Consider the following 25,122-nt stretch of genomic DNA (forward strand, 5'->3'; position numbering starts at 1 on the left):
GCAGAGCTGGAGCACCAGAGGATGTCTGTCTGAGGTGAGATCCAAGAGTTCATAAACCAACATTATGAAACAGCTCTTGTGACGTGAGCTGTCTCAGAGCAGCTCTGAGTGTTTATCAGAACTGATAAGCAAATAGCAACCCCATTACTCCTCTGTAGCAGTTCCTGCCCAAGATGGATGTGATGCACAAGAACCTACCCCCAAAAACCTCCAAAGCTCTGCACTGGGAATGGGTTCAAGCTCTTCCCTTCCATCCTCTCAAGAAGAGCCATTCTTCAGATGTTTGCTGCTGTACATAGCAGGGTGGCTCAGTGGGTGCTGTGCCAGGCAATGTCCAAAATCCTCATCCTGCTGCTGGGAAGTGGCCAAAGCTGGGACTTTGGATCAGGTCAGATGGGCACAGTCACAGCTTTCCCTCCCAACCCCAGCCTGCAAAAGCCAAATTCTTTACCAAGGCATGAGCAGCTTAACGTTCCTTGGGCTGTCACAAGAGTGACACACTGCTCACACTCTGTTTTCTGTACTTCATTTACACACAGGAAGTTCTCACAGGTCAAAGGACTTTCCTGTGTCCTTAAAATGTGTTAGAAAGTCTGTTTTGCTCAGTATCCTGTCTCAAACAGAGCCAGGAACAGACACTCACCACAAGGGTGTTAAAGAGAAAATGCAAAGTCTGCACAACTTCCCTTGGCTTTACCTTTTGTGTGGGGAGTTCCTGGAAGTCACTGAGGTCAAGAAGCTGCATCCAGCTGATCAGTCCTCCCACGAACACACCAATTTGCTGGAGCAGTTTGAATCTCACTGGTATTTGCTTGGCTAACAGCTTGGCTAACATCTCTTTCTAGGATCAGGGTGGCACCTGAGGTCCAGCAAACATCATTACCTCGGTATGAAAGGGGAGTTTTAGGAGTTCTGAGTGCATTCTGACAGCTGTGTTTTATTACAATAGCTTTACAAGCAACTGCTACAGCAGCATTAGCAACATCATCAACTGGGACATCATCACATGGGCTCTGTTACCCTGGAAATGGGAATTATCAGTTCTAGATTAGGCAAAGCAGCACTGGCTGGATCCTGGCCTCAAACCCCTGGAGACTTGAGAGATTGGCTTCAGTCACTGCCCCCATATCTCTCTTTAGGACTGTGGTATTTGAGCAACTTAAAGTTGCATTTCTTCTCAGGGTGAGGTGGGTTTGGCTGCAGAGGCCCGGCCTGGAAACTATTTGTCAATCTCTGAAAATGTTTAGCTATTATTTTATACAGGAGTGGCATTTCAGCTCTGTAAGGATCACATGCCACTCCTGCACTGGCATCCCTCTTTTCTCCACCAAGTCCTTGTTGAGCTTGGCAAGTGCTAGACCTGTTTTTATAAATAAACCACCAGCATTCCACACAGGACTGATTTCCAAAATAAAACCCTTGCCACTGAGAAAATGCATGATTGGAAGATGGAGCATAGAGATGAAGGCAGCAGAGCAGAGCTGCTCCCAGCTATGCTGAGAACAACCCAAACTGCTCCTCTGCTGAGATAGATTTTCTTGGTTTTCCACCTCCTGACAGGACAGATCTACTGCCCTATCCCTCCTTAGTCTGGAATTTTATTATAGGAAGTCCTACCAAATCCTCACACAGCACTGGGAAGAACTACAATCAATTCAATCCTTATTATACCATATTTTTAAGGTTTTTTTACTTTCCTTTTAACCTCAATTAAAGCTTGTCCTGGCAAACTTTAGGCAGTTGTGGAGAAAACTTGCAGGACCAAAGGACTTGGCAGAAGCATTGGAGGGTAATGACATAGTTAAACCATCATCTGGGTTTGTATTTTTTACAGAACATCTTCCCAGGCCTCTCTGAGCTAATTTAACTCTCACTGCACCAAAGGCAAGTAAAACAACCCATCAAGTTTCTCTGTCCTGCTGATTTTCTGAAAGACCAAGCAGCTGCTGGAGGTGTCTTAAAAAACCATGCAAGAATTCAGGCTGGTTTGCCCCAGTGCAGAACAGAACATAAACAAGTGCTCAGCATCATTGCCAGGTTGGAAAAACTGAGAAGGTGGTGACAGCTCCTGTTTTGTGGCTCACTTGAAGACTCAATCTACTTGGTAATCCTGGGCAGTGACTGCAGAGGAAAGTGCTCCTAGCCTGGGGGAGAAAGCAGGGTTGGAAGCTGAGTTGGCATTAAAGGCAGCTGCAACTGTTGCTCCCAATACTCCCACCAGCTGTTTGAGCCACCAACCCCTTCTCCAGGAGGGAAAAAGCCAGAGCCCCACCAGGGAACTGCAGGGAGCAGAGGGGTGATGCTGCCCCAGCCCTGGGTTTTGCTCAGCTCTGCTCAGCCATTCCCAATTCCGTGCCCACCTCTGTGGCTTCAGCTGCACCCTCAGGAGTTTTTTGTGCAGTGCAAGGTGTCAGCTCTGCTGGGGAACAAACCTCAGCAGAGATACCGAGGCTGCTCTCAGCAGCTGATTCCAGCTTTGCTTCCATCCCATCCAGCTGGCAACATTCCTGCATCTGCCAGCACAGCAGTGGGCAAGAGCACCCTCTAGCCTCTTCCCTCCAAACAGTAAAAACCCAGCTCCAAACCCATAGCATCCAACTTTTCTAGGCAGCAAAATAACAGATACTGAATTGATCAACTTTCTGAACCCTCACATGCCATACATTGGATTTTATACTGTCATTAGTACATATATACCTCAAATTCCACTGTTTTAAGAGCAACAAGCTGCCCATAATCTGTGACAAATTTCTGAGAGCAGATGATTTCCAGGAGAAACCTGTAATGCTGATTTGAGCTTCCTTACCATGGCCATCAATACACACCAAACTGGGGAGGTGGCTCACAAACCTTACCAAAAGCCATTTCTGTTCATTTCTCAGTGAGATATGGCCCAGCTCTATGCCCAGGTGTACCCACAAATCCCAAGAACTGTATTTATAGTGCTGCCCACTGGAATATTGGACAGCCAGAGGTTCTCTCTCCAAGGCCTGTGATGCAGAGGCAGCACTGCCATGACCTGACTGGGGCAGTGCCACCTTCTCAGACAGCTCAGCTCTGCAGTGACATATCTAAGCAGGAGGGATAATTAACCTCCCTTCCCTCCTCTCCCTTGGCTGCAGAGCTGAATCCCAAATGTTCACAATGCACCTACTGAACCTCACCTGCATCTGACCTCCAGGATGAAGCAGCTGCACACACCACTTGTTTCCATCACCCTCATTCCAAAAGCAGCAAGTACAGCAAGATGTAGCAAATCACTTTTTTTTAAAAGCCATCCCAATTTGGATTTTGAGCTGTTCTGCCCCCTGGCAGCAGCAGAACACACTCACACTGCTGTCTGCCTGCTCCCCTCAGGGTGCAGGGCAACCAAAGCAGGGAAAAAGGCAAGGAGCAGGGGACAAGTCTGCAAATCCAGGATAGAGGATATGGACAGCAAGGAGGGTCATCACTGACCTGACTGCAGGTTCTGTGAACACACAGAGCTCAGGTCAGAGCTGCAGTGCCATTTACTGCTTAAGCCATACCACAGCAACACTGGGAATATGTAAGGAAGTGCATTCAAGTAATTGTGAAACAGTAGGATTTCACAAATAAAACAATCAGCATTTATTGTTGTATTACAAAACACTTCATATTTTGGCAATATTTTACAGTTTATCCTTCTCCTTCTTAGGGCCTGTTGAAAAGGTATGGGGGCAGGAGGGGGAAGAAAAGAGGAGAATGTGGAAATCAGGATTAAATTTCAATGTCTTGCTTAAAAAAAAATCCTCCCAAACCACCCCAGTCCCTCCCACCAAAATAAAAATCTAGTTTCACTCAATTCCACTATCGAAAGAGGCCATGGGTGAAGCTGCAGGCAATTTCACTATCAAACGCATCAAGAAGACAAACAAAACATTCACAGTGGTCTTCAGTATGGTCTGTTGCGTTGATCATTTCTGAAATCATTTCTGGAAGGGAAAGAAAAAGTTCTAAGCAAGTAACTAATGAAGCAAACAACAAACAGTCCCTTCACTCAAACATTTCTACCATGACGTCTGTGTGCTGCTCGGTGTTTACAGAGAGCCTCATCCAGAAATATTCACAAAACTCAGGACTGAGTGATTCTCTCTGGAAGCTCCTATCTGTAGTTAGTATTTTCATGGCAGTTGTACTTGCCTACATAAACAAGCCCTTTCCCACAGTCCCTATCCCAGGCTCCTCTTACCTTCCTCCCATTTTGCCCCCGTAGCCGCCTCCCCGGTCCCCTCCTCGGCCGCCGCGCCCTCGATAGCCCCGCTCTCCTCCGTAGCCGCCTCTCCCACGGAAATCTGGGCAAAAACACAGGAACACATCAGCTTTCTCAGAAACATGCAGATGGTATGAACACTTTTAGCATTTAAAGGGTGTTAGGTGTTTTTGCACACCTCCTGATGGACGTGAATCTTCTGGTCTGGGCTCCCCACACTGGTTGCAGGAATTCCTGCGAGCGAAGTTCATGTTGCCACAGGACCTGGAACAAAGATTCCCCAGACTGAGCTGTGAAGATGAAGCACCCATGAAACACCCCATCCTGATTAAAATGACACTTACGGGTTAGGACAAACCCAATCACCATTTTTGGGTTCCCCACTTCTACCCTGGAAGCCCCCACCTCTTCCATAGCCACCTCGTGAACCTGCAGAGAAAATTATAATCAGAATAAAGTTCTGTGAACTGCACATGACAAACAGGTATCAAAGATTGTCACTGCCTTCAGACCCCAAGTGACAGACAGACTTTTCAAGTGCAAGGAGTGTTTAATGCAAATATATTCCTTCTATTTATTATAAATTCTTTTTCAGCAGTAAAGAGAAACCTGATATGCTTGAATTGCCACTGGGTAAGTATAAACATGCATTAATAAAATTTCAGAAAGATTTAACAAGGTATAAGATCAGTCACTTATGGCCAGACTTAGCCACACAACAAAAATTTAACAATAAAAGAAGTCTGTCTGGATTAATCCCAGGATGCCTCTGACACAGGCACAGGGACAAAATTCTTGTTTTCTGCATCACAAAATCAAGAACTTTTATACCAACTGAAGTTGTTGAAGAATCCTTTTCCATCAGCCTACAGATTTCAGAACTAGAATTTGTTGACAGTCACTGCCCAAAGCATGATTCCTAGAAATGGTAATGAATATCCACTGGATTACTGACAAAACTGTGTATGCAGAGAATCAGGGAGATTGATTCTGATCCTTGATTAAAGGAATCAGAAATCTAACTGCTGCTCCAAGTCAGCAGCAGGTGAATTATGTACCCTGCTTAATCCCAGCTGCAAACAGAGTCTCTCAAGGCTTTGCTGTAACAAGCAAATACTCACTGAGAACTCCCCCCTATAGATGTGGGGCTGCTACTGCTCAACATCCCTGTTACACTTTGTCTTTAAGAGCAACGCTGAGAGAAGATCTGGAGACTTTCCAGTTCTAAAGGAAAGCATAAATTCTGTGCTGGCAGAAGAGATTACAGATTGCAGTTTACTTAACTGGGTTCAATCCTTATTACTCCCTTTCCTGGCAGAATCCCAAAGGCTCATATATTTGATGAATCACTGCTTCAAAGTCAACTTCTCTTGAACACATCAATCATAGTACAAAGCATTTAACTGCAAAAACAAGGATTGTACAGCCTTTAGTCCCACCTCGACGCCCGCCACCTCCACCTCCTCTCATGAATTCAGGTCTTCTGGTTGCAAAAGAAACTTTGATAACATTGCCATTGAATTCTTTTCCTGTGGGAGGAGAGAAGGGATCAGTAAAGTTCCCAACAACACAGCAGTAAGCCCAGCAGAGCAGAAGTGATTTGCACACCCAGACTGAACACAAAACTCTTGGGACACAGGGAAGCTGTAGTAAATCTCTTGGTTTTGAAACCACTGGTCACACTTGCTAAACTCTCCACAAACTCACAGGTATTTTAATTTAAATGAGATCTGTGAGTTGCAATTTAAGGACATAAGGATGTCTAAGAGATTATGGGCCATGTTCATGGGGAAGCAGTTTGGATGTTGGAGCTGTCTGTAACTCCACCAAGGCAACAAGGCTTCAGTACCACTCAACAGCCAGCCCAAAACTTAACTCCCAAGTGCATTTAAATGAAGTTCATGGTTTTCAGAGACTGAGTTTATCATAGATCCAATGTTTATCACAGACAAACAGAATAGCACATGTGCCTAATACAGTCACATTTGCTTTACCCTCTTAGACAAAAGTCAATTTGCATTTTATTAGCAAATACAAAACCAGACAAGCATGCCATGCAAATTTTTAAGCAGTATCATTTCCCACCAGATGCAGAGTATGAGCTTTTATCTTGACCCAGTATCACTAAAATTCTGTGAACACACAAGGTGTCAGGAGAAGGCACTTCCCTCTCATCCCCTCGAGTTTATTACTACAAGAGCATCACTGTATTTCCTGCAGTTTGAGGAGTTTTACATCAATATATTTCTGGGATAAATCCCTAATTTTAAAACCTTGTTATTCACTGTGTACATACAGAGCACTCAGTCCAAGATTGCCACAACCACTCCCAAACTTTAAAAATGCTCCCACAACACCAGAAATATCAATGTAACACTGCAGGGAATCTCTCCAGCTGCTAACACAGATTACAGCTCTGCTGGACTAAACAAGAAGTGACACAAACACCACCTCTCATACCTTGTGCATGGGTGACTGAGGTACAGCAGCAAACCCTCAGTTTCACTGCACATTTTTGGTCTAAATCACTATCTGCTGTTTAATGAAATGAGAGAAATCCAACACACCCCAGAAACCATGAAATACAGGTCTTTGTGTAAGGAAAAAAACTCAGCTATAACCCTAACCAAAAAACAAACCAAACCCAGCCAAAAACTACATAAATAGCAGCACTGGGGCTCCAAAAAGGAATTGATTTGCTTCTTTCACTGCTTGTTAGGTTCAGAAATAGCCAAAGAACAGGTGACTCTCACCCACCATCAAACCAGTCGATTGCTGCTTTAGCAGAAGGAGGGTCATCAAAAGACACCGTGGCTTCTCCCTTTGGCTTGCCAGTATCCTTGTCTGTGTACAGATTTATCATGGGTTTGCCAGTCTTTTTGTTGGTCTGAAAAGAAAGGTTGTACAGTTGGCATAGCAGAAACACTGGCGAAATCAGTTCAGAGCATAAACTGTAACACTAAGTGTCTTGGTGAGAATATTCTCCTGGAGCTGGCCTGCAGAAACAGGGATTTGACTGATGGACACCGACTGGCTGTTCTCCATGAAGTAATGATGGGCCCAGTTCTAACAATAAAATGGGGTCAAGTGCACAAAATCCTAATTTAGAATTGTAGAACAAGAGGTAGCAGCCAGAACAGAGGCACACACGTGCTGCAGTACGAGGGCGGCACAATGGAGAGTGTCAGGGCCATAAAGACTAAAGAAGAGACACAAAGCAATCTAAATGTCACTAGGAGAAAGGTGCTAGTGCTGCCAGCTTCCAAATGAGCTGTCAGCTGGGAATCCAGATAAAATATTATCTACTGCTGGGGAGTCAGAGAGAACTCTGCCTTGGATGATACCAGCACATTTCCAGCACAGCAGCTCCACCAGTTCCCTTCCTTCTGACCCATGATTTCTCATTTCTCATACCTTTATGATACCAATCTGTTTGAAATAGTCTGCCACTTGATCTGTTGAAACATCCTCTCCAAGTCCTTGCACGAAGATGGTGTTGTTATCAGAGTTGTCAGACTCTGAATCTGTGGAAAATTAAACTACATTTACCATGTGTTTTGAGCAATATTTTGAGCTCAGTTCTGTGCAGACCCTTAAATCCCAGAGACATTTTGTGTGAAATAAAAGAGGAGCAGGGAGCTTAATTTTGAGGTTACACCATCAGCTGAGTACACTGGACAGCTGACCTGCCTCACACCCAATATTCATGCAGCTGGGCATCCCAACCCACCAGAGCAGTGTGTGTTTTAAATAACACAAGCCTAGCAGAAGTGTGATGGCAGTGAGAGCAGCTGCTTGGCTCAAGCCCATTCAGAATTCTTCAGGAAATTCTTACTTGCTGCATTAACATCCAAAAATTCACATGCACTTTAATTCAATAAATTATTGTCAAGGAAGGCATGCTTTAGCTAGGTTTCTTTTGAGCCATGGGAACTGCAGCCACATCCATCTTTCTACACAAACATCTTAAAAGCAGTGACCTAAGAGCTACAATCCACTCCCACTCACTGCTTGTTTCCTTACCAGCATCTGATCTCGGTCCATAATCCCTTTGACCTATGATATGTGTTTGACCAAAAAAAAAAAAAAAAAACAAAAAAAAAAAGGAAAGAAAAAAGACTATTTTTAGCACAACACATTCAAGTGACTTTTTTAGCAACAAGAAAATATACAAAGAATGTATGCAATGCATCTAAGATCTAAGACATTCACCAGAGATTTAGAGAATATTTAGATTTAAACGTTCAACAGAAGGTGTCTGTAGGACGTTAACGTGTTCTTTAACTTGCAGCATGTGGCAGTTGCCACACTGATGCTGTGCTGGTGTTTGCTTGCAAATGCTGGTTGTCACATCACCAAGCAGTTTCCCACTTTTTTTTTTTTCTACCTCTAGTACCTTTCTAAGAAGCATTTGTAACAAAAATTTTAAAAAAGAAAAGAAAAAAATAATCCGGTGAACATCACTGTCTCCACAAATTCTTTCATGCAATTTGACAAAGTAGAAACCCAGTTTATTGCTACAAGTTTGGCTATTAAAACTCGTGAACACACCAGCCTCACCAAAACTCTATAATGCTTCTACTAGATAGTAACAAGATATTGGTGGCTTTTAGATTTATAAAGAATTTCCACTGAAACATTTTTGGATACTCGGCACTTACCACCGTAATTTTTGAAGCCACCACGGTCACCACCACTGCAGAGGAAAAATTGAAGAAATGATTTCTTCCTTAAGTCTCTACGTGCTGAGCCCAAGGCTCAATCTACAGTTAACTGATGACAAGTTGAGAATTAACTGTCTGGCAGCTAAAGCACCATGTCTATGTTCTCCTCACTACCCATTCATGTTTAAAGATTAAATTACAAAGAAAAAAAATAATTTCTCAGGGTGCTGCACTGGAGAAGAGAAGCCCTAAGGAGTATTTTAAACTAACCCATACACATGTGGTTGGTTCAATACTTTCTCCCATCCCATCAGCCAAAATAACAGCTATTCAAAACTGGGGTTTAAAACAAAAATGTTATTTTCATGAAGATTAATGTGGGCTTTAATTGTAGATGTAATTGCTACTTTGGAATAATTACTACTTTAGTACTTTCCTAGAAGTCAAAAGAGCTAAAATTAATCTCTGTTGTTATGCATTCATAATAGAGGGGATAAATGAGCAGGATGAGCCATTCTCTGAGCAAGGGTCTGTGGGGACCTACTGTACTAGAGCACTTGGCATTACAGAGAAGGTGTGTGTGTATGTGAGCTTCAAAAGCAGAGGCCGTGAAGTTTTATTTCATTCATTCTGAAACCTGTGGCACAAAATGTAGACCAAGTTAAGAGAATACACACATCAATTTTCAAAGGTTAGAAGGGGATTTAAAACAGGTTGTTATGCCTCCAATTATGTGCATGAAAATAAACCCTCACTCTTTTTCTTTTTTTTTTTTTTTTCACTGGAAAGGTTTGTACTGGAAGGATTTTTCACAACAGCATTTTTAATTGCATCCATGTTATGAACACAAGATAGTCAATACTCAGAGCCTTCAGGAAAAATACAACCACTGGATTTTTTTAGAAAGTCAATAACCAAATGTCAGAAGGACTAACTCATACTTCCATGTACAACTGCCTGCTTGTCCTCCTCGTCCTGAGGGACACAGCTCACAGCTGCCACCTCAAAATCAGGCAGGATCACCAAATCCAAGAGTTTTCTCACCATGATAAAGGCAGTGTGAGCTCAAACAATAAAAATCAGAAATATCTCCAACCTCTGGAGCTATTGTGTTGTGACTAGAAATCACTGTAAGTGTTAATTCCATCTGTCTGCTCACACATCAGAGTCCAAACAGGGCACACAAGCACCCACCAAAAGGCAATGAAGGAAAATCAGGGAGTCATTTCTTTGGCACTCTGCCCATCTGTTCCAGCAAATGGGAAGTCATGAATGGAAGCTGTTGATACTTCACATTTATGAGAGAAAATCTGCCCAAAGTGAGGACCAAATAAGGTTTCAACAGGTTATTATCAAAGCTGGATTAACAGACACTCTTTGGAGGGTTACTGACATTCTGGGACAGTTTGGCACAACAGGTAATATCACTTTTACTGGGACTTTTCTTAAAATAAATTTTTGCTGCAGATTTTATTGCTGTTCCACAGAAGAAATCTGAATGCTAAACTGCAGTGTCATTTATTCATTAATTCACTCTGCTCATTAAAGATTTTACATGCAGCATCAGTGCTGGTCTTTACTCAAGGCTGTCTGTTCTCAAGGACTGATGATTAAAAACACAATGATGATGACAAAATTTACTGTAAATACCTTTTTGCAACCTCCAATTCACTTCAGCTAAAAAAAAACCAATTTCATTATGACACAACAATTTTTAGTAAAATGCCTGTTTTTCTGGGATTTTAACTCAGAAACAACAACAGTGAGTAATATCAATCATCTAAATGTTATGAAAATTTTCCAACCCCAGATTATGGTCCCGGTTCATCAGGACAATACTCAGAACAAATACATTTTCTGATGTGGAAGTGTATGGCATGTAAAAAACCTCAACAACCTAAAAACTTACACAAAGTAAGTTTGTGTCAACACATGCAGGATTTTGCTGGAAGTGAGGGTTTTGTGGGATGCTGGGGTGAAAATGTGTGCACCAGAATCCTGAGAAGTAGGAGTTGAATATACAAAATGTAAAGGAAATCACAGTGCAATTAATTCTGTGACACAGCAATCAATAATTTTAATTAGTTTTTTAATTAATGTCTACAGAAATACATTTTTGCCCAAGTATGCCTCAGCATGTTATGTTCTGCTCAGTCTCACATGACCAACCCAACAAAAATCTGGAACCATCTACTGATAGATACCTTTGATGATAGATTAATGCTTTCCTACATTTTTATGTGGCATTTGATATGTGATTTATGAAGATGCAGTTTGTTACCTTCCTGCAATTGCTGGGCAAAGCCAGTCAAGATTCCCTGGAATCAGGTAGATATGTTGCAGCAAGTCAAACACAGAAATTTCAGGCAGCTGATGCCACATTCTCAGCTTTACCCCTCACTGAGACCCAAAATCCAACCTCGGCAACTGAATTAGTTCCCACATTATTGTCATAAAACGTGGAAAATACAACTGCAGCATTTCACAGCCCACTGCTTTTCCAGGCCTGCACACAGACCTCAGAGATGTGAGCCCAGATGGATTCTGGAGTCTCAATATCGTATGTTAGAAACATGAACAGGCAGTTGAAATTCAGCAGTGCCACCAGCTAAGATAATAAATAAAGAGACTGAACTGCAGGCAGTCAGAACATGACAAGGCACCACTCAGTGTGTGAACTTGCTGCTGTGAAAGAGAACTCCTCAGCTGTTCTTTTGTCCAATATTCAATCACAGATTTATCATCCCCTACTAGACTGTAACTGGGCTTCATCTGGATATTCCTTAATCCAGCTGGGAACAGCTCTTTAAATAAAGTACAGGTAATATGGGGAGCTCAACATACAAGAAATGCAGTTTTATAAATATCAGATACTGGCAGAAGCAGCACTGAGAGTTCAGGGACCAAATTTCAGCCTCCAACATGGATCTGTCTCACCAAGTGTGTCCCTAACACCTAAGAGTGTATTTTACAAACAAGAAAGGAATATTTAGTGCACCAACAGTCACAGACAGATGGGCTTTTTCCCTTGCTTATATTTATTGCCTCTGTTCACATTTTTCCAAAGTCTCCATAAGGCTAAGCTCAAGCATATCTGTTACAAGTCAAAATATTAATTCTGAACACAAACCACACTTGTAAAACAGATCTGCACTATGCTGTAGTTTCTTTATATCACACTAATTCCCACTCCTAGTAGCTGATCCAACAATTAAGGTGCATAGGTAGCTTTTGTTCACACTGGATCACCATCAATCTGCACAAGAGATAAAAAAGAATCTGTGCAAAAATGAGGATTTCTATGATAAATCCTACCACAATGGCAAATCCTTTCCAAACTGCATCTCTGTGGCTCCCCCAGCACAGTCTGTGTGAGCAGAGCCAAAAGCAAAGCTTTGCCTGCTCCTTTCCCACTTACAGCCTTAACCAGAACAATTCAGTCCCCCAACTACAGCAACCATTGTTTTTCAGATGAGGACCCCAAAAAGCTTAAGTGAATATCTTAAAGTAAAACCCTGCATTCTCAAGACCTGTTCCTGCTTTCTAAACAAAAGAAGACACTCTTTTACTATGAAAAAAGAGAAATATTTTACTTCTTAGCCAGAATAAAAATTAGTGAGATCATCCATTTTTCAAGCTTCAAAACAATGGGGTGGGGAAATTCTGCTAAAATCCCAAAAGATGCAATTCAAGATCATTCTTTAAAAATCTCAAGGATAATTCTGAAACCCTAAGTTATTAAAACTAAAATGTGAACTTCTGACACATGATAAAATGAGTGTTCTCTACTGGACCAATATCAGCTAAGAAATCTGAACAGGAATTTCTCAAAAGATATTTTCTTCTCAGTGCTGGGTGACTTTGCAGAGGCACAAAAGAAAAATGAGTGCTGAAAGCATTCAGTACAGGACATGTCCAAGTCCTTCTGGTTGTCAGAATAAAACTACACCTCTAAAGCTGCATCAAGTTCTCCCAGAGTCTAAATGTCAGTCAAGGAAGAATTATTGTAAGATAAGAACAAGAGATTCATTCATGTGGTCGCATATTTGATAATAACTTGTTTGTTAAGTCAAGAAGCAATTTTGACATTTTATTTTCTAAGCATTATAAAAGTCAGAGCCTACATTATTATTCCATCCCCAGAAGTGTTCAAGACCAGGTTGGATGGAGCTCTGAGCACCCTGGGATAGTGGAAGGTGTCCCTGCCCATGGTAGAGGGTGGAACAAGATGATTTTTGAGGTCCCTTCCAACCCAGAACCATTCTGGAATTCTGTGATTAGAGCACCATTAAAGTATCTGTGCAGACAAGATTTTTAGAATATCTCCTGATGGTTATGGAATTTGCATGGTTTAGCATTAAAACAAATTAAAATGGTGGCTACTGAAGATCAACCTGATACTCCTACATGTATTTTCCCCTAGTAAATAAATAAGAGAAGCCAAAGAATATAAACCCCTTAAAGAACCCCTGCCTCTAAACCCCACATTTTCACAGGACTAAACATGATTTCTTACCTTATTACAAGTTATTTTCCCCTTCATTATAGAGTCTGTTACTTAATTTAACCTTTTAGACATTTCTAATAAGCATGTCTGGTAGAATACATAAGTCAGGAGGAGAATCCTCCATCACAGTTATGCAAAATGACTGAATAAAGATACATGGCACTGTAGCTCCAGAAAATTTCCACAAAAATACCATTAAAGCCAACATCACTTAGCAGAAGCAGACAGAATTCCTAATAAAATCCTTCCCACTTCCCTGAATTTTCCTCCACTTCTTCATCCACTTCCCCTCTCTCCCTTCATTTGGCTTCCCAGCTGAGTGAAGCTCCATGATCTACATGGATGTGTGAGCAAAAGTTTCCTTAAATTTTGGGAAAATATGACAAGAGGTTTTATTTTCACAGACACTAATACATTTGATTTTATCTTGCAAAGACCCAAGTTTGTTTCAAAGTGACAAAATCTATCAGCAGTGTGTTTTTTGAAGCTCACATTCATTGCTATTATTGGAAAGGGCTTGGCTATAAAGTTTTTTTTTTTTTTAAAGAATTTTCATCACAGGAATATGGAAAATTCTCATCCACAAAGAATTTTGATTTTAAAAAAAGTTCAGTTTTAAAATTAAAATTAACTTATAAATTACTTTGCTTGTTATTTTTGTTTTATGTTACATACTGTATATTGTAGAATTATTATATATATATTTATGTTTATTTATAGTATATAAATTTGTATTTATTATAACAAATATTACAGAATAATATGTATTAGAATTATATTATATAAAAAACCCCAGCAAACATAAAATAACACTAGTATGATTTTCTAATCGTGCTACCACACCTAATTAGAAGAGGCAAGATCCTCCTACATCATTATAAACAAGCCATTAAGCACAATTTAGGAGCATCTCACAAGCAGACAGATTTTAAATATTATTTAAAAATAAATACCTTTAAAAGTAACCAAGAAGGATTATTTTATTCAAATCAGATCAGGTCCAACAGAAAATATTTATTATTATAGAATTTTTTCACCTGGAGTTTAGGAATAACCCAGAGCTGTGCAGCCTTTTGAAAGGTAAGTGGTGCTGACAAGTAGCACCTCAAAGCTCTCTGGAAGCTGCAATTCTTGCCCTGCATCAAGGAACCCTCTGCACCTCCAGCCACTCAGAGGGACACAAAGGGGAGCCAGCTGTGAGAGTTATTAATAAATAATATGTGTTATGTTTAATTCAGTAGGCTTTAAAGCCATGGTCCCAATTGCAGACCTCTGCATGAAATCATCTGCAAGCACAGAATTAAAAATGTGCATAAATTTTCTTGACAGTACAGAGCCTAAGGCAATGAGGAAAGGGGTGACAGCATTGTTAGTATTTCAGATCTACCCAAAATAAACATGTTTAGATTGACAAATAAATCAATAATAAAAGATGTGTATTTTAACAGAAGTTTAAAGCTGAAAAAAGCAATAAAGAACAAAGTAATGTTACTACTAAATTATTCAAGGCCAATGTATTTCCCTGGTAAAATGTGAGCTACCTTAGGTATGAATTTTATACATTTTTCTCAATCAGTGGCTGCTGGTTTTCTCATCACTGAAAACAAGCAATGGGCTGGGGCAGTTTTTGTATTGCAATTCATGCAAATAGAATACAGTTGTGTGTCAAAACAATCAAATGCTTGGTCTCAGTCTATGAATCTCAAAGTTGCTCCCCTGGGCAAAACCCATTTCTGTGCAGTGCAGAAAGGTTTAATTTTAGAAACCTCCCAGTTTTGGAAATCTACACCTGAACCACCTTAGCAATAGACATATCATAAAGAAAAATGAAAAGCAACTAAAGAATAGGAAAGAAGGGGAAGGAGCTGCAGCACTGGAATGAGATCACTTACCTATATCCAGACATATGACCTCTTCCATCCATGTCATATCCCCCTCTACCTCCTCCCTGTGACCCGCCATATCCTCTATTATCTTCTCCATACCTGCTCTTTTCACGGCGATCATCTGGGAGAATGAGTCAAACCAAACACAACACCAGTCAATTGTAGTGCAAACTGCAGCACAGGGAACATTCACACCCTGCAATTCCCACCTCCTCTTCATTAACTCTGCCATTTATATTGAGATGTATCCACTCCTAAATCTCTCTGACATTCTCTGTGCCAAAAATGGAAAAAAAAATCCAAATTTTGCTCCATTATCTCCCTTGGCTTCCAGGGTCACTGAATATTTCAGAATGTAAAAAACACTCTGTAATTACACTCCATTTTCCAAACATTAAACACATATTGTCTAAAATATATTTTCCATTTGACTTCCATACAGCCCTCCCAGTTTGCAAAAGACATCACTGAAGACAGAACAAGGATAAACAGAGTGGGTTGTGCTGCTGGTGTGAAGTTAATGCAAAAAAAAGCCTGAATCTCAAACATCTCCTATCTCACAATTCACCTACACAGCATAAAGCTGGAATGTGAAGTGCAAAAGCTCTTCATGACTGATCAAGACATGTCACCCTCGTGCAGGAAGAGGGTTCAAAATAGCTTGGGAAAAAAATTCCATCTAGAATTTGCAGAACTCAGGGAGAGAGACTCTGCAAGGCTGTGCCAACACACCTAAATGCAACCATTTTGGGGCCCCAAGAGATTTTAATCTCCCTATAAAGTTTTGAAAGTCTTAACAAATAAAACACCCCCTAAGAATGTCAACATGGAAAAGAATTTAACTTTTCATCCAATCAGCTGCTTCCAGAAGGAAATCCAGTCATTTCACAGAGCTCCTGCTCAATTTTATTAGCCAATACTGAATTCAAGTGAATTTTACCTTGGCTGTTGTGGCTATAGCTTCCCTTCTGAGACTGGTAGGATTGTTGGGAGTGGCCATATGAGCTTTGGTGCTGGTTATAGCCTGACTTTTGGTCATAAGAGCTCTGGTGGCCATAGCCCGACTGCTGGTCATAGGAGCCCTGGTGGCCATAGCCCGACTGCTGGTCATAGGAGCTTGACTGCTGGTCATAAGAGTCTTGGTTTTGTCCATAGCTTGACTGCTGGTCATAAGAGCTTTGGTGCTGACCATAGTTTGACTTTTGTTCATAAGAGCCTCTTCCACTTAAAACAAACAGAATTTCAATTAATAGCTAAATGTTCATAGAAGAGAGAGAAAAATAATGGCTGAAAATTCATGACATGGCTAAAACTTCCTAATTGCAGTTACCTCATCACAGAACTTAGGAAAATCACTCCTCTCACATGTCCCAGTCCAACACTTGTTTTTCCTCCTCTCCCCAGTACCATCAGTGGCTGATGGAGAGCCTGTGACCTGCTAAACACCAAACCCTTCCCTCTGCACCTGCAAGGCAGAGCCTCAGTGCTCGTGTTGTAGAGTGCAGCTGAGACTTGCTGCCTAAAAAATCCCCAAATTCTGCTTTCACTGAATTGCAACCTCTCTTCTTCTGGGCATTCTGCAATTTATCAAGAATTTTTCTAACTGTTCTGGTGGCCTGTAACATACCTGTGATTCTTCTCACTTCAGAGCCATCTACACTATCCCAGCAACCCTCATCAGAAACAATGACATCCAGGCTACTCCAACACAATGCAGCTCCACATTCCAAGAGGGAATCATAAATCTTCTCTAAGATTGAGATTAATAACTTCAGAACAACCACAAGGGAATCTCACCTACACCACACTTACCTAAGCTACTTCAGCATCTGAAGTAGGAACTAAAGTATTTTGAAAATCTAGATATATGAGAGAATAGTTCTCTTAGCCTTTCATGGCAAGGCATAATATAGATTTATGAGAAATAAATTGCATCCAGGGAACACTGGCTTTACTCATTCCTTTGTTTACCCCCAGGTACTTAGTTGTACCTTAGCTGTCTTTATTTTTTAGTAACTGAAAAGAATCTCTGACCTCTGCCACCCTTTCTTCTCTTCCCCCTCCCCACTTCCATCCTTTTTCAAAAGATGAGGCACTAGATCTGCCACTCTCCAGTCTTTGACAATCTTATTTGCTAGTGAAAGTATCTCAGAAAAAGGGGAAAAAATACAAGAGCCTCCAGAAAGTTTCCACCAGCTTTTCAAAGCATTTTCACATCCAGGGCATTGGGTCTAACCAATCCCAAAATATCCCATCTGTGTAAATACCATTTAATCTGCTCTCTCCCACTTCTAGCCTAGATCTCAGCTTTAACCTTGCTAATCCCAGTTGTAAACAGCTTGTGAAGATTTTTGTTATTATCTTTACTTCAAAAAAGTCAGCTCTGCTTTAGCCTTTGCACCTTTACCAACAAAGGAAGCACTGCTGAAAGCACCCACTGTTTGCTGTCTTCCCTTCCCTCCCCTGGGGTGTGACAGCTACAGTTTTGTGGCCACCCTCCTCAAAGCTGCTACCATTTAATTTCTCAGTTTCTCCTTATTTGTTACAACCCTACATTGAGAAGCTTCCCTTCAAGGTCTTTTCTTCATTTTCTAGATCACAAACAACTTGTTGCTGTATTTTTATTCTACTGGACATCTACAGAGTTAAAAAACTACATTATTACCTCTGTACAGCTCTAATAAATACTCAGAAAACAAAGCAAAACAAAACTTAATTGTCTACCTGCCTTTGTTATGGAAGCAAAAATGATATCTAAGTAAAAGCACCTATTGTTGGCAGATTAAGATATTCTTTTAAATATTAAAATGTTTTATAATAAGAACTACAAAACCAGAAATCAAGTAGAGGTTTGCTCAAATCCAGATTGTTTTATCACCTTGCAAAAAAAAACCAAAACCATTTGGACCTTGGACACAAGAATGAGGTTTATGAGAGTATTTAAAAGAGGTCACATGATCCTGAGTAAAGCTCTAACACAAGCAGTAACCTCGGGGTGGAGGCACAAAGCCTGTAAAGCAGACAGTGAAGGTATTCTAGTATTAAGTGGCCTCTTAAGTCCTTCTGGGAAGTTAGGTTGTATTTTCCAACATATTTTCAAAGCTGTATCATCAATCCTCCTGAAATTGAATCCAATACAACATCACAAGTAAATGACATTTGCAATAGCACAGAGTGCAGCATGCATTTGCACATTTAATTTCCTGATGAGGATATAAACCCACGATGTTCTGAGAACTCTATTTAGCTGGAAAACCAAAATACATTTCTTAAAAGACATTTTTGAATCCTTTCTCTTTCAAGAAAAGGCATTCTGAGCCAGATAAGCAGCCTGCAATCTGAGAGCAGCTCAGAGTTCCCTTGCTAAGAGCTTATTTGAAGTTAATAAAAGAGCACTGTAAGTTTATACAAAAGAATGTGATTGGAGAGGGATTTGATAGGTCTTTCTCCTAATCAAAACACTCTGCCAAGTCCATTCTTCATTGTAGCCATGATCCAAAGACTTTCTAAAGTGTATGTCCTCATACAGCTTGACTTCAAAACAACTGCACCCCTCCTTCTTACATAAAGAACTATTCTTCCTGTACCTCCTGCCCTTTCAGACATTAAAAATGTTTCAGGGATGTGCAACTTCAAATATTTGTCCTTTTCTCAGCAATGTTAGCAAGAAATATGTTATAGCTCTAGTTAAGAATGGACAACTACTAGACAATACTTTAAATAGACACTGGTAAACTCTGCTGCCTTACCCTCTGGATGACCCTTTCTGCTGCCCCTGGCTGCCATAGGACTGCTGGTTGTATGAGCTCTGATTCTGATTTTCATAATTGGAATCATCATCATATCCCTGGGAATCTTGTCCATAACCTGGAAATCGAGGAAGAAAATTTTTAGTCAATATTCACCTTTTAAATCCTGCCACTGAATGTAACAAGCTAGCCAAACCTGATTGATTTTGTCCATAGTTCTCATGATAGCTTCCATAGTTCTGTCCATAGGAGGAATTGTCTCCACTCTGCCCATAACCAGAATATCCCTGTAATTTCAAGAATGTACTCAAATAAGTGTAACTTCCACAGCAGTAAATTACAGTTTTCCTTGGCTAGACACAATTGCAAACATCAAGCACAGCTGAGACTGGAATTCTTCCTGGCCCAGGAACAATTATTTTCATTCAAGGAACATCTGCTTTGAAAGCCACAATGGTTTTTTCAACATACCTGTCCTTGTCCATAATTCTGACTGCTCTGATTGCCATAGGATGAGTAGCTGGAAGAGAAAAATGCATTTAGGAAATGTTTAGAGTGCCCTTCACATAGGCTGGAAAGTAAAGGTATTTTTGGTGTCTCTATAGGTGTTTAATCCAAGTGTTGCAGTTCCAGGCATATTAAAACTGCACCAATGGTGGACTGTCAGAAGCCAGAAGAGCTTATTTTAATTTCTGCTGTGTTTCAAATATAAATTTTAAGTACATGAAATCTGGGTTTTCTGCAATTTTATATTATACTTACTCATTATTCTGCCACTTTAAGCCTTCATGAACTGACAAACTGACAGAAGCAGCACTGCTGAAACTCATCACACTCAAACACAAACCCAAACTCAGGCAGTGCCACATGCACAAAACCTCATGATCTCCATTAGCACAGGCAGCATTAGCCATGATTTTTATACTTCCATAAAAACACTTGTTTCAGTGATTAAAACATGCCCTGCAGCCTTGAGCCATATAACAAAAATCATAACCTTTGGCTAAAATCTTAATGAACAGTTTAAGGCAGTTACATGAAAAGGATTTCTCTATATTCATGTAATTTCAGAAGTTTTTACTATTACAAGATGTCATTCCAATTTACATCCATTTACATTACATGATTATTGTCTTCTTCTCAGGAATACAGACTGATTTCTCTTGTTTTATAAGACATCTTGAGTGCAAACTTTCTCCATCCTTAATTCCAAAAACCTATCAATACTCTATCCTGAACAGTCATCATGCTGGGAATACTAAATGGTCTTTTAGTTTGCAGATGTAATTGCTAACAGCAAAACAAAAATCCTCACATACCTCTGCTGGCCCCCAGACTGATTGTAACTTCCAGAATCTGGAAAAATAAATAAGTCATATTGAGAATTTCCAATGAGTATTTTAGTCTCTACTTACTAGAGGAGAAAATTTGGGGAGAGGGAGAAAGGTTCAAGTACACAGGATATTACAACTACTACCCCTGCAGATGAAGCTTCCTCTTTATTAACAAGAGAAAATATTAAGATTGGAATGACAGCAGCACAGGGTGTGGGGGACACAACACACTTGGAAATGTCCCTTTTGAAGGATCTGAATTCTGTTTTCAAGAAGTCTTTTCAGAACTGTACAGCCCTTCTAATGGCTATCAAATACAGTGCCATCATCAATGAGCAGAATGAAGCAGCTTAATTAATCAAGCAAAGCTAAGTAGGTCAGTGCAGCTGAACCCCTTTTTGGGATGCTCTAAGAAAGCTCTGCTGAGCTAAAGGACACAAACAGAGACAGAGTGGGAGATGAAAAATCAGGGATGGAGGAGCCATGACACTTCCCTTTGCCCATACTGCAAGGGATAAAACCCAGCTCAGCAGCATGTGACAGATGCACACAGAACACACACACACTGCTCCATCAGCCTCATATCCATCCCAGCCCCAGCTCTGCACAGGTTCCTCACACCCCACTGCTCCATCAGCCTCACATCCATCCCAGCCCCAGCCCTGCACAGGTTCCTCACACCCCACTGCTCCATCAGCCTCACATCCATCCCAGCACACACACACACTGCTCCATCAGCCTCATATCCATCCCAGCTCACACACACACTGCTCCATCAGCCTCACATCCATCCCAGCCCCAGCCCTGCACAGGTTCCTCACACACACACTGCTCCATCAGCCTCATATCCATCCCAGCTCACACACACACTGCTCCATCAGCCTCACATCCATCCCAACCCCAGCTCTGCAGAGATTCCTCACACTCTCCATCAGCCTCACATCCATCCCAGCACACACACACACACTGCTCCATCAGCCTCACATCCATCCCAGCCCCAGCTCTGCACAGGTTCCTCACACCCCACTCTGCTCCCTGCCCTCCCTTAGTTTCCATCCATCTCACTTCCCAGGCAGGAGCCTCAAGCTGCTTCAAATTCCCACCTTCTTGTCAAAACCCAATCTGGATAAATCCTGCAATTTTTCTCTTCCCATCACTTCAAGGATTTGTATAAATGCTCTTGTGCCATGGTCTAATAAAATCTAGCAGGGACTTCTCATCCCCAATTTTGCCCTTTCCCTCACATTGTCTCTGCCTCTATCCCCTGAAGTGCCTAAAACGCTGACACTGAGAATTAATTACAAGGCAGGGTAAATGCCATAAATGACTGCAACCATTTTCCAATCAAAACACTCATCAGATTGCTGAATCTGCTCATTATGGCTCCCTCAGCAGGTTATAAATCCAATCCTGCCCGTGGTTACAGACACTCAACCAGAGCTTTGATGAGGGCATCACCTGAGGTGATGGATGTGAGATGAGGGCGGGGTATCACCCGAGATACTCAGACACAAAGCAGCATTTTTAATTATAAAAGTGTCTCCTCAAAGCAACACAAAGTATCAAATTTCATATTCTGCAATAGAAACATTTACCAAAACCTAACACGAGATGAAAGGAGATTAAATTTCACATGTCCTACAAAGCATTTTCACTTAGATGTGAATTTTTCCTCCTTTTGCACTGCTACACAAACACTTCATTGGTTTTTCATACTGAAAAGCAATTAAAAACCCAATGTAGAGGGGGAATTCAGGTTTGTTTTTAAGGAATAAGGTAAAATTTTTACACAGTTTCCATTTAAATGAGCACAAAGGTTACTATGAAGTAGGTAACCACATTGTGAATCATGGCTGTGGTTTAACATTTATATGCCATTAACGACGCTAATTAAAGATTATAAATGGAAGAGTCAGAAAATTCTTCAGTAAGGATGTAACTAGTTATAAATTTAAGAACTGCATTTAATCTCCTTAGCTTCTCCTCAACAAACTTCCACCAAACCACAACATTTTGGGAAAAAAAAATGAAAGCAGCCAGATAAGAGCATGTAAAATGTGAAAACACACGATCAGAGGAATTTCCTTTATTTATAAATTTTTCTACATCCTCTGCTGGACCTCTCGGACTTCTGATCAATTTATTTTCGTGGGTTCAGTGGGGACAAGAGTCTGTAAGGATTTTTGGAAATAACAGTTTATTCTGAAAATTCCTACGCTTTTTTTTTTCCCCCTGAATGTTTAAAAAGTTAATGGAAATATTTCCTGTTGAAGTGGGGCATAGCAGCTTAATCACCTTGCACTACTCAGGGGGTTTATTCCTCTTAAGATAGAACAGTCTGTTGTTTACATTTGAAAGCTGAGGTTCTCTTCTGAAGTAATTTATATGAAGGAGCAGCATTGCCTCTCAGAATCGTCCTAAGAAAAAGAACCTCATGTTTTAACATCACAGAGGAGACATTCAGGTGCTTGACTGGTCAGCAGCTGACAGATGGGGGGAATGTGGATGTAGTTCACTGCCAAGCTTTATTCATTTAGTAGAAAAATTCGTGATTTGGACTCATTTTAGTACCTTTGGACACATTTGCTTTTCCTGGTTCATAACTGCTCCTTGAATTCCTTTAGCACCCGTTGCTTTGTTTGTATTGTCTACCACACACACGCAGCACGAGACAACGCCAAAATGGCTCGACCACAACAAAACATGGCTCGTTCCACAAAGCACGGCCGGCCTTGAATTCCTCCTCCCATTCTGGGATACACAACATGCACACCTCTCCAAGGCTTCACAGGGGCAGCACTGCCGGGGGACCCACCACCCCCACCCCAAAGGGGATGAAGAAACAGCACGATGTGCTCAGAGGGGCCCCAGGAGAAGCTGGGCTGTGTCAGGTCCTGCTTCTGTGCTCAGATGGGAAATAATCCCAGCCAGGGCGTTTTGAAGCCCGCAGCAGGGAGTGGGAAGCCTCCCCCGGTTCACCCTGTGCACAGCAGAGGCAGCACATACTGGGACACAAAGGTGGCTCCCCTGCTGTGGGGTGGGGAGGGCATTTCCCATAATAAAGAGGGGCAGGAGCCGAGAGGGGGGTGCCTGCATTCCAAAGGCGGAGCACACAAACCATGTTGTGGAGAGGGGCACGATCCAAGGGTGACCCACATCTCACACCGGGATGGGGCGTGCATGGGAACCACAACCCGAAGTCAGGCCCACACAGCAGAAAGGCTGTGATCCAAAAGGAGGGAACTTCCATCTCACACCGTGGGGAAGGATACACAACCCAAAAGTGGGGGGGCCTACAGTGAGGGGCACGAACCAAAATGGGGCCCACATCCCACACTGGGGGGGCTGTGGCACAGCCCAAGGGCGGGGCTCACATGCGGTGGGGGGGCCTAGACCCCAAAAGGAGGAGCTGTACCCCACGCATCATCCGAGCACAAGAGTCCGAAGGGACCCTGTCCCCACGGCCCCCCAACTGCGACACGGGTGGGGGCGCGCCCGCCAGGCCCCGCCCCGCGCCCAAGGGGGCGTGACCCGAGCGGCTCGCGCAGCGGGGGCTCCCCGGGGAGGGGGCGTGGCCTCGGCCCAAGGGGGCGTGCCCACGGGGGCCACCGGCGGGGGCGTGGCTCCCCTCCCCCTCACCGAGCGCAGGGGGTGGGGGGGGGCGTGAGGGAAAAAGCGGGCGCGTCCCCCGCAACATGGCCGCGGCCTTTCCCACATGCGCCACATGGCGCTCGCTCCGCCCGCCCTCCCGCGCCCCACCGCGCCCGCGCTCGGCGGCGGGAAGCGGAGCCGCCGCTGCCCGCTGAGCCCGGCGGGGCTGGCGGCACCTACCCGAAGCCATGGCGGCGGCGCTGAGGGGCGGAGGGAGCGGAAGGAGCGCAGGGACAGACCCGCCCGCCGCGCCGGCCGCGCGCACACTGAGGCACCCGCAGCTCGCGCGGACTGCGGGGCCGGGCGGCCAATCAGCGCGAGCGGCGCCTACCACTCGCTGGGGAAGCGGGGGGGGAGGGGAGGTGAGCAGGGCCGTGCCAAGTTACAGCGTGCGGGGGGGGTTGTACCAAGGGGAGGGGGTGCGAGGCTGTGCGGGCACAGCGGAGATCGCGTCACAGGATTAAATTAATTAAATTAATTAACGCGCTGGATATGGTCAGGGTGAGCAGAGGGAAATGCGGGGGTTGCACACCCGGCTTTCCGCACCAGTAGCCCCCCTATTTCCCTCAGTACCCCCCTTGTGCATCACCATTTGTAACAGATGCTAAATGGAGTTAGAGAAAACATCCAAAATCTGGATCCTAAAGAAAAAATAACGAAGGTTTGCCAGCGTTTTTGAGTATCTTAAAAACCAAATATCAACTTGGGAGAATGGTTTTCCAAAGGAAGGGAGGGGTCATGATCTTGGGAGCCACTTCTGTGAAATGTGAGGGTTTGGTTTAGAGAGGAAGAGTGATGAGCTGAGAAAACAGCAAAAACAACGTTTGATTATTTAATCTGATTTGTTTTTAGAAGTTGTATTTCTTGTTTTGCATCAAACTACCTTCTTGTGAGAGTTGGGAAGTTAACAGTTGCACTCTTCTGTCTAGGGGCAGCCTGCACATGCACCCAGAGAACAGTGAGGTTTTACCCTGTTTTTTAAATTTTAAAGGCAGTAAGGAACTTTCTCTGATTTTAGCTGAATGGTTTGAGCAGATCTGCAGAGAAGTTGGGCTGTTTCTTTCCCCCTGGGCGTAGCAGCAGGAGGCAAATCCCACTGC

At 42.5% G+C, this 25,122-nt stretch overlaps 1 protein-coding gene across 1 annotated transcript; it reads right to left on the reverse strand.

Annotated features, from left to right (window-relative positions):
• Positions 1-3,585: 3,585 nt before the first annotated feature.
• Positions 3,586-24,309, reverse strand: TAF15 (TATA-box binding protein associated factor 15). Its single transcript, XM_033078013.1, has 16 exons — positions 24,203-24,309; positions 20,357-20,393; positions 19,509-19,557; positions 19,234-19,324; positions 19,038-19,155; positions 16,229-16,512; positions 15,295-15,409; positions 8,893-8,927; positions 8,255-8,287; positions 7,646-7,755; positions 6,989-7,118; positions 5,671-5,760; positions 4,576-4,660; positions 4,410-4,495; positions 4,211-4,313; positions 3,586-3,953 (listed from the first exon to the last, which is right to left on the reverse strand). Exons 1-16 carry the CDS (start codon positions 24,210-24,212, stop codon positions 3,914-3,916), a joined length of 1,416 nt encoding a protein of 471 aa, XP_032933904.1. The 5' UTR covers positions 24,213-24,309; the 3' UTR covers positions 3,586-3,913.
• Between the last annotated feature and the right edge of the window lie 813 nt (positions 24,310-25,122).

The sequence above is a fragment of the Catharus ustulatus genome, chromosome 22 (assembly GCF_009819885.2).
Source record: "Catharus ustulatus isolate bCatUst1 chromosome 22, bCatUst1.pri.v2, whole genome shotgun sequence".
Classification (NCBI taxonomy): Eukaryota; Metazoa; Chordata; class Aves; order Passeriformes; family Turdidae; genus Catharus; species Catharus ustulatus.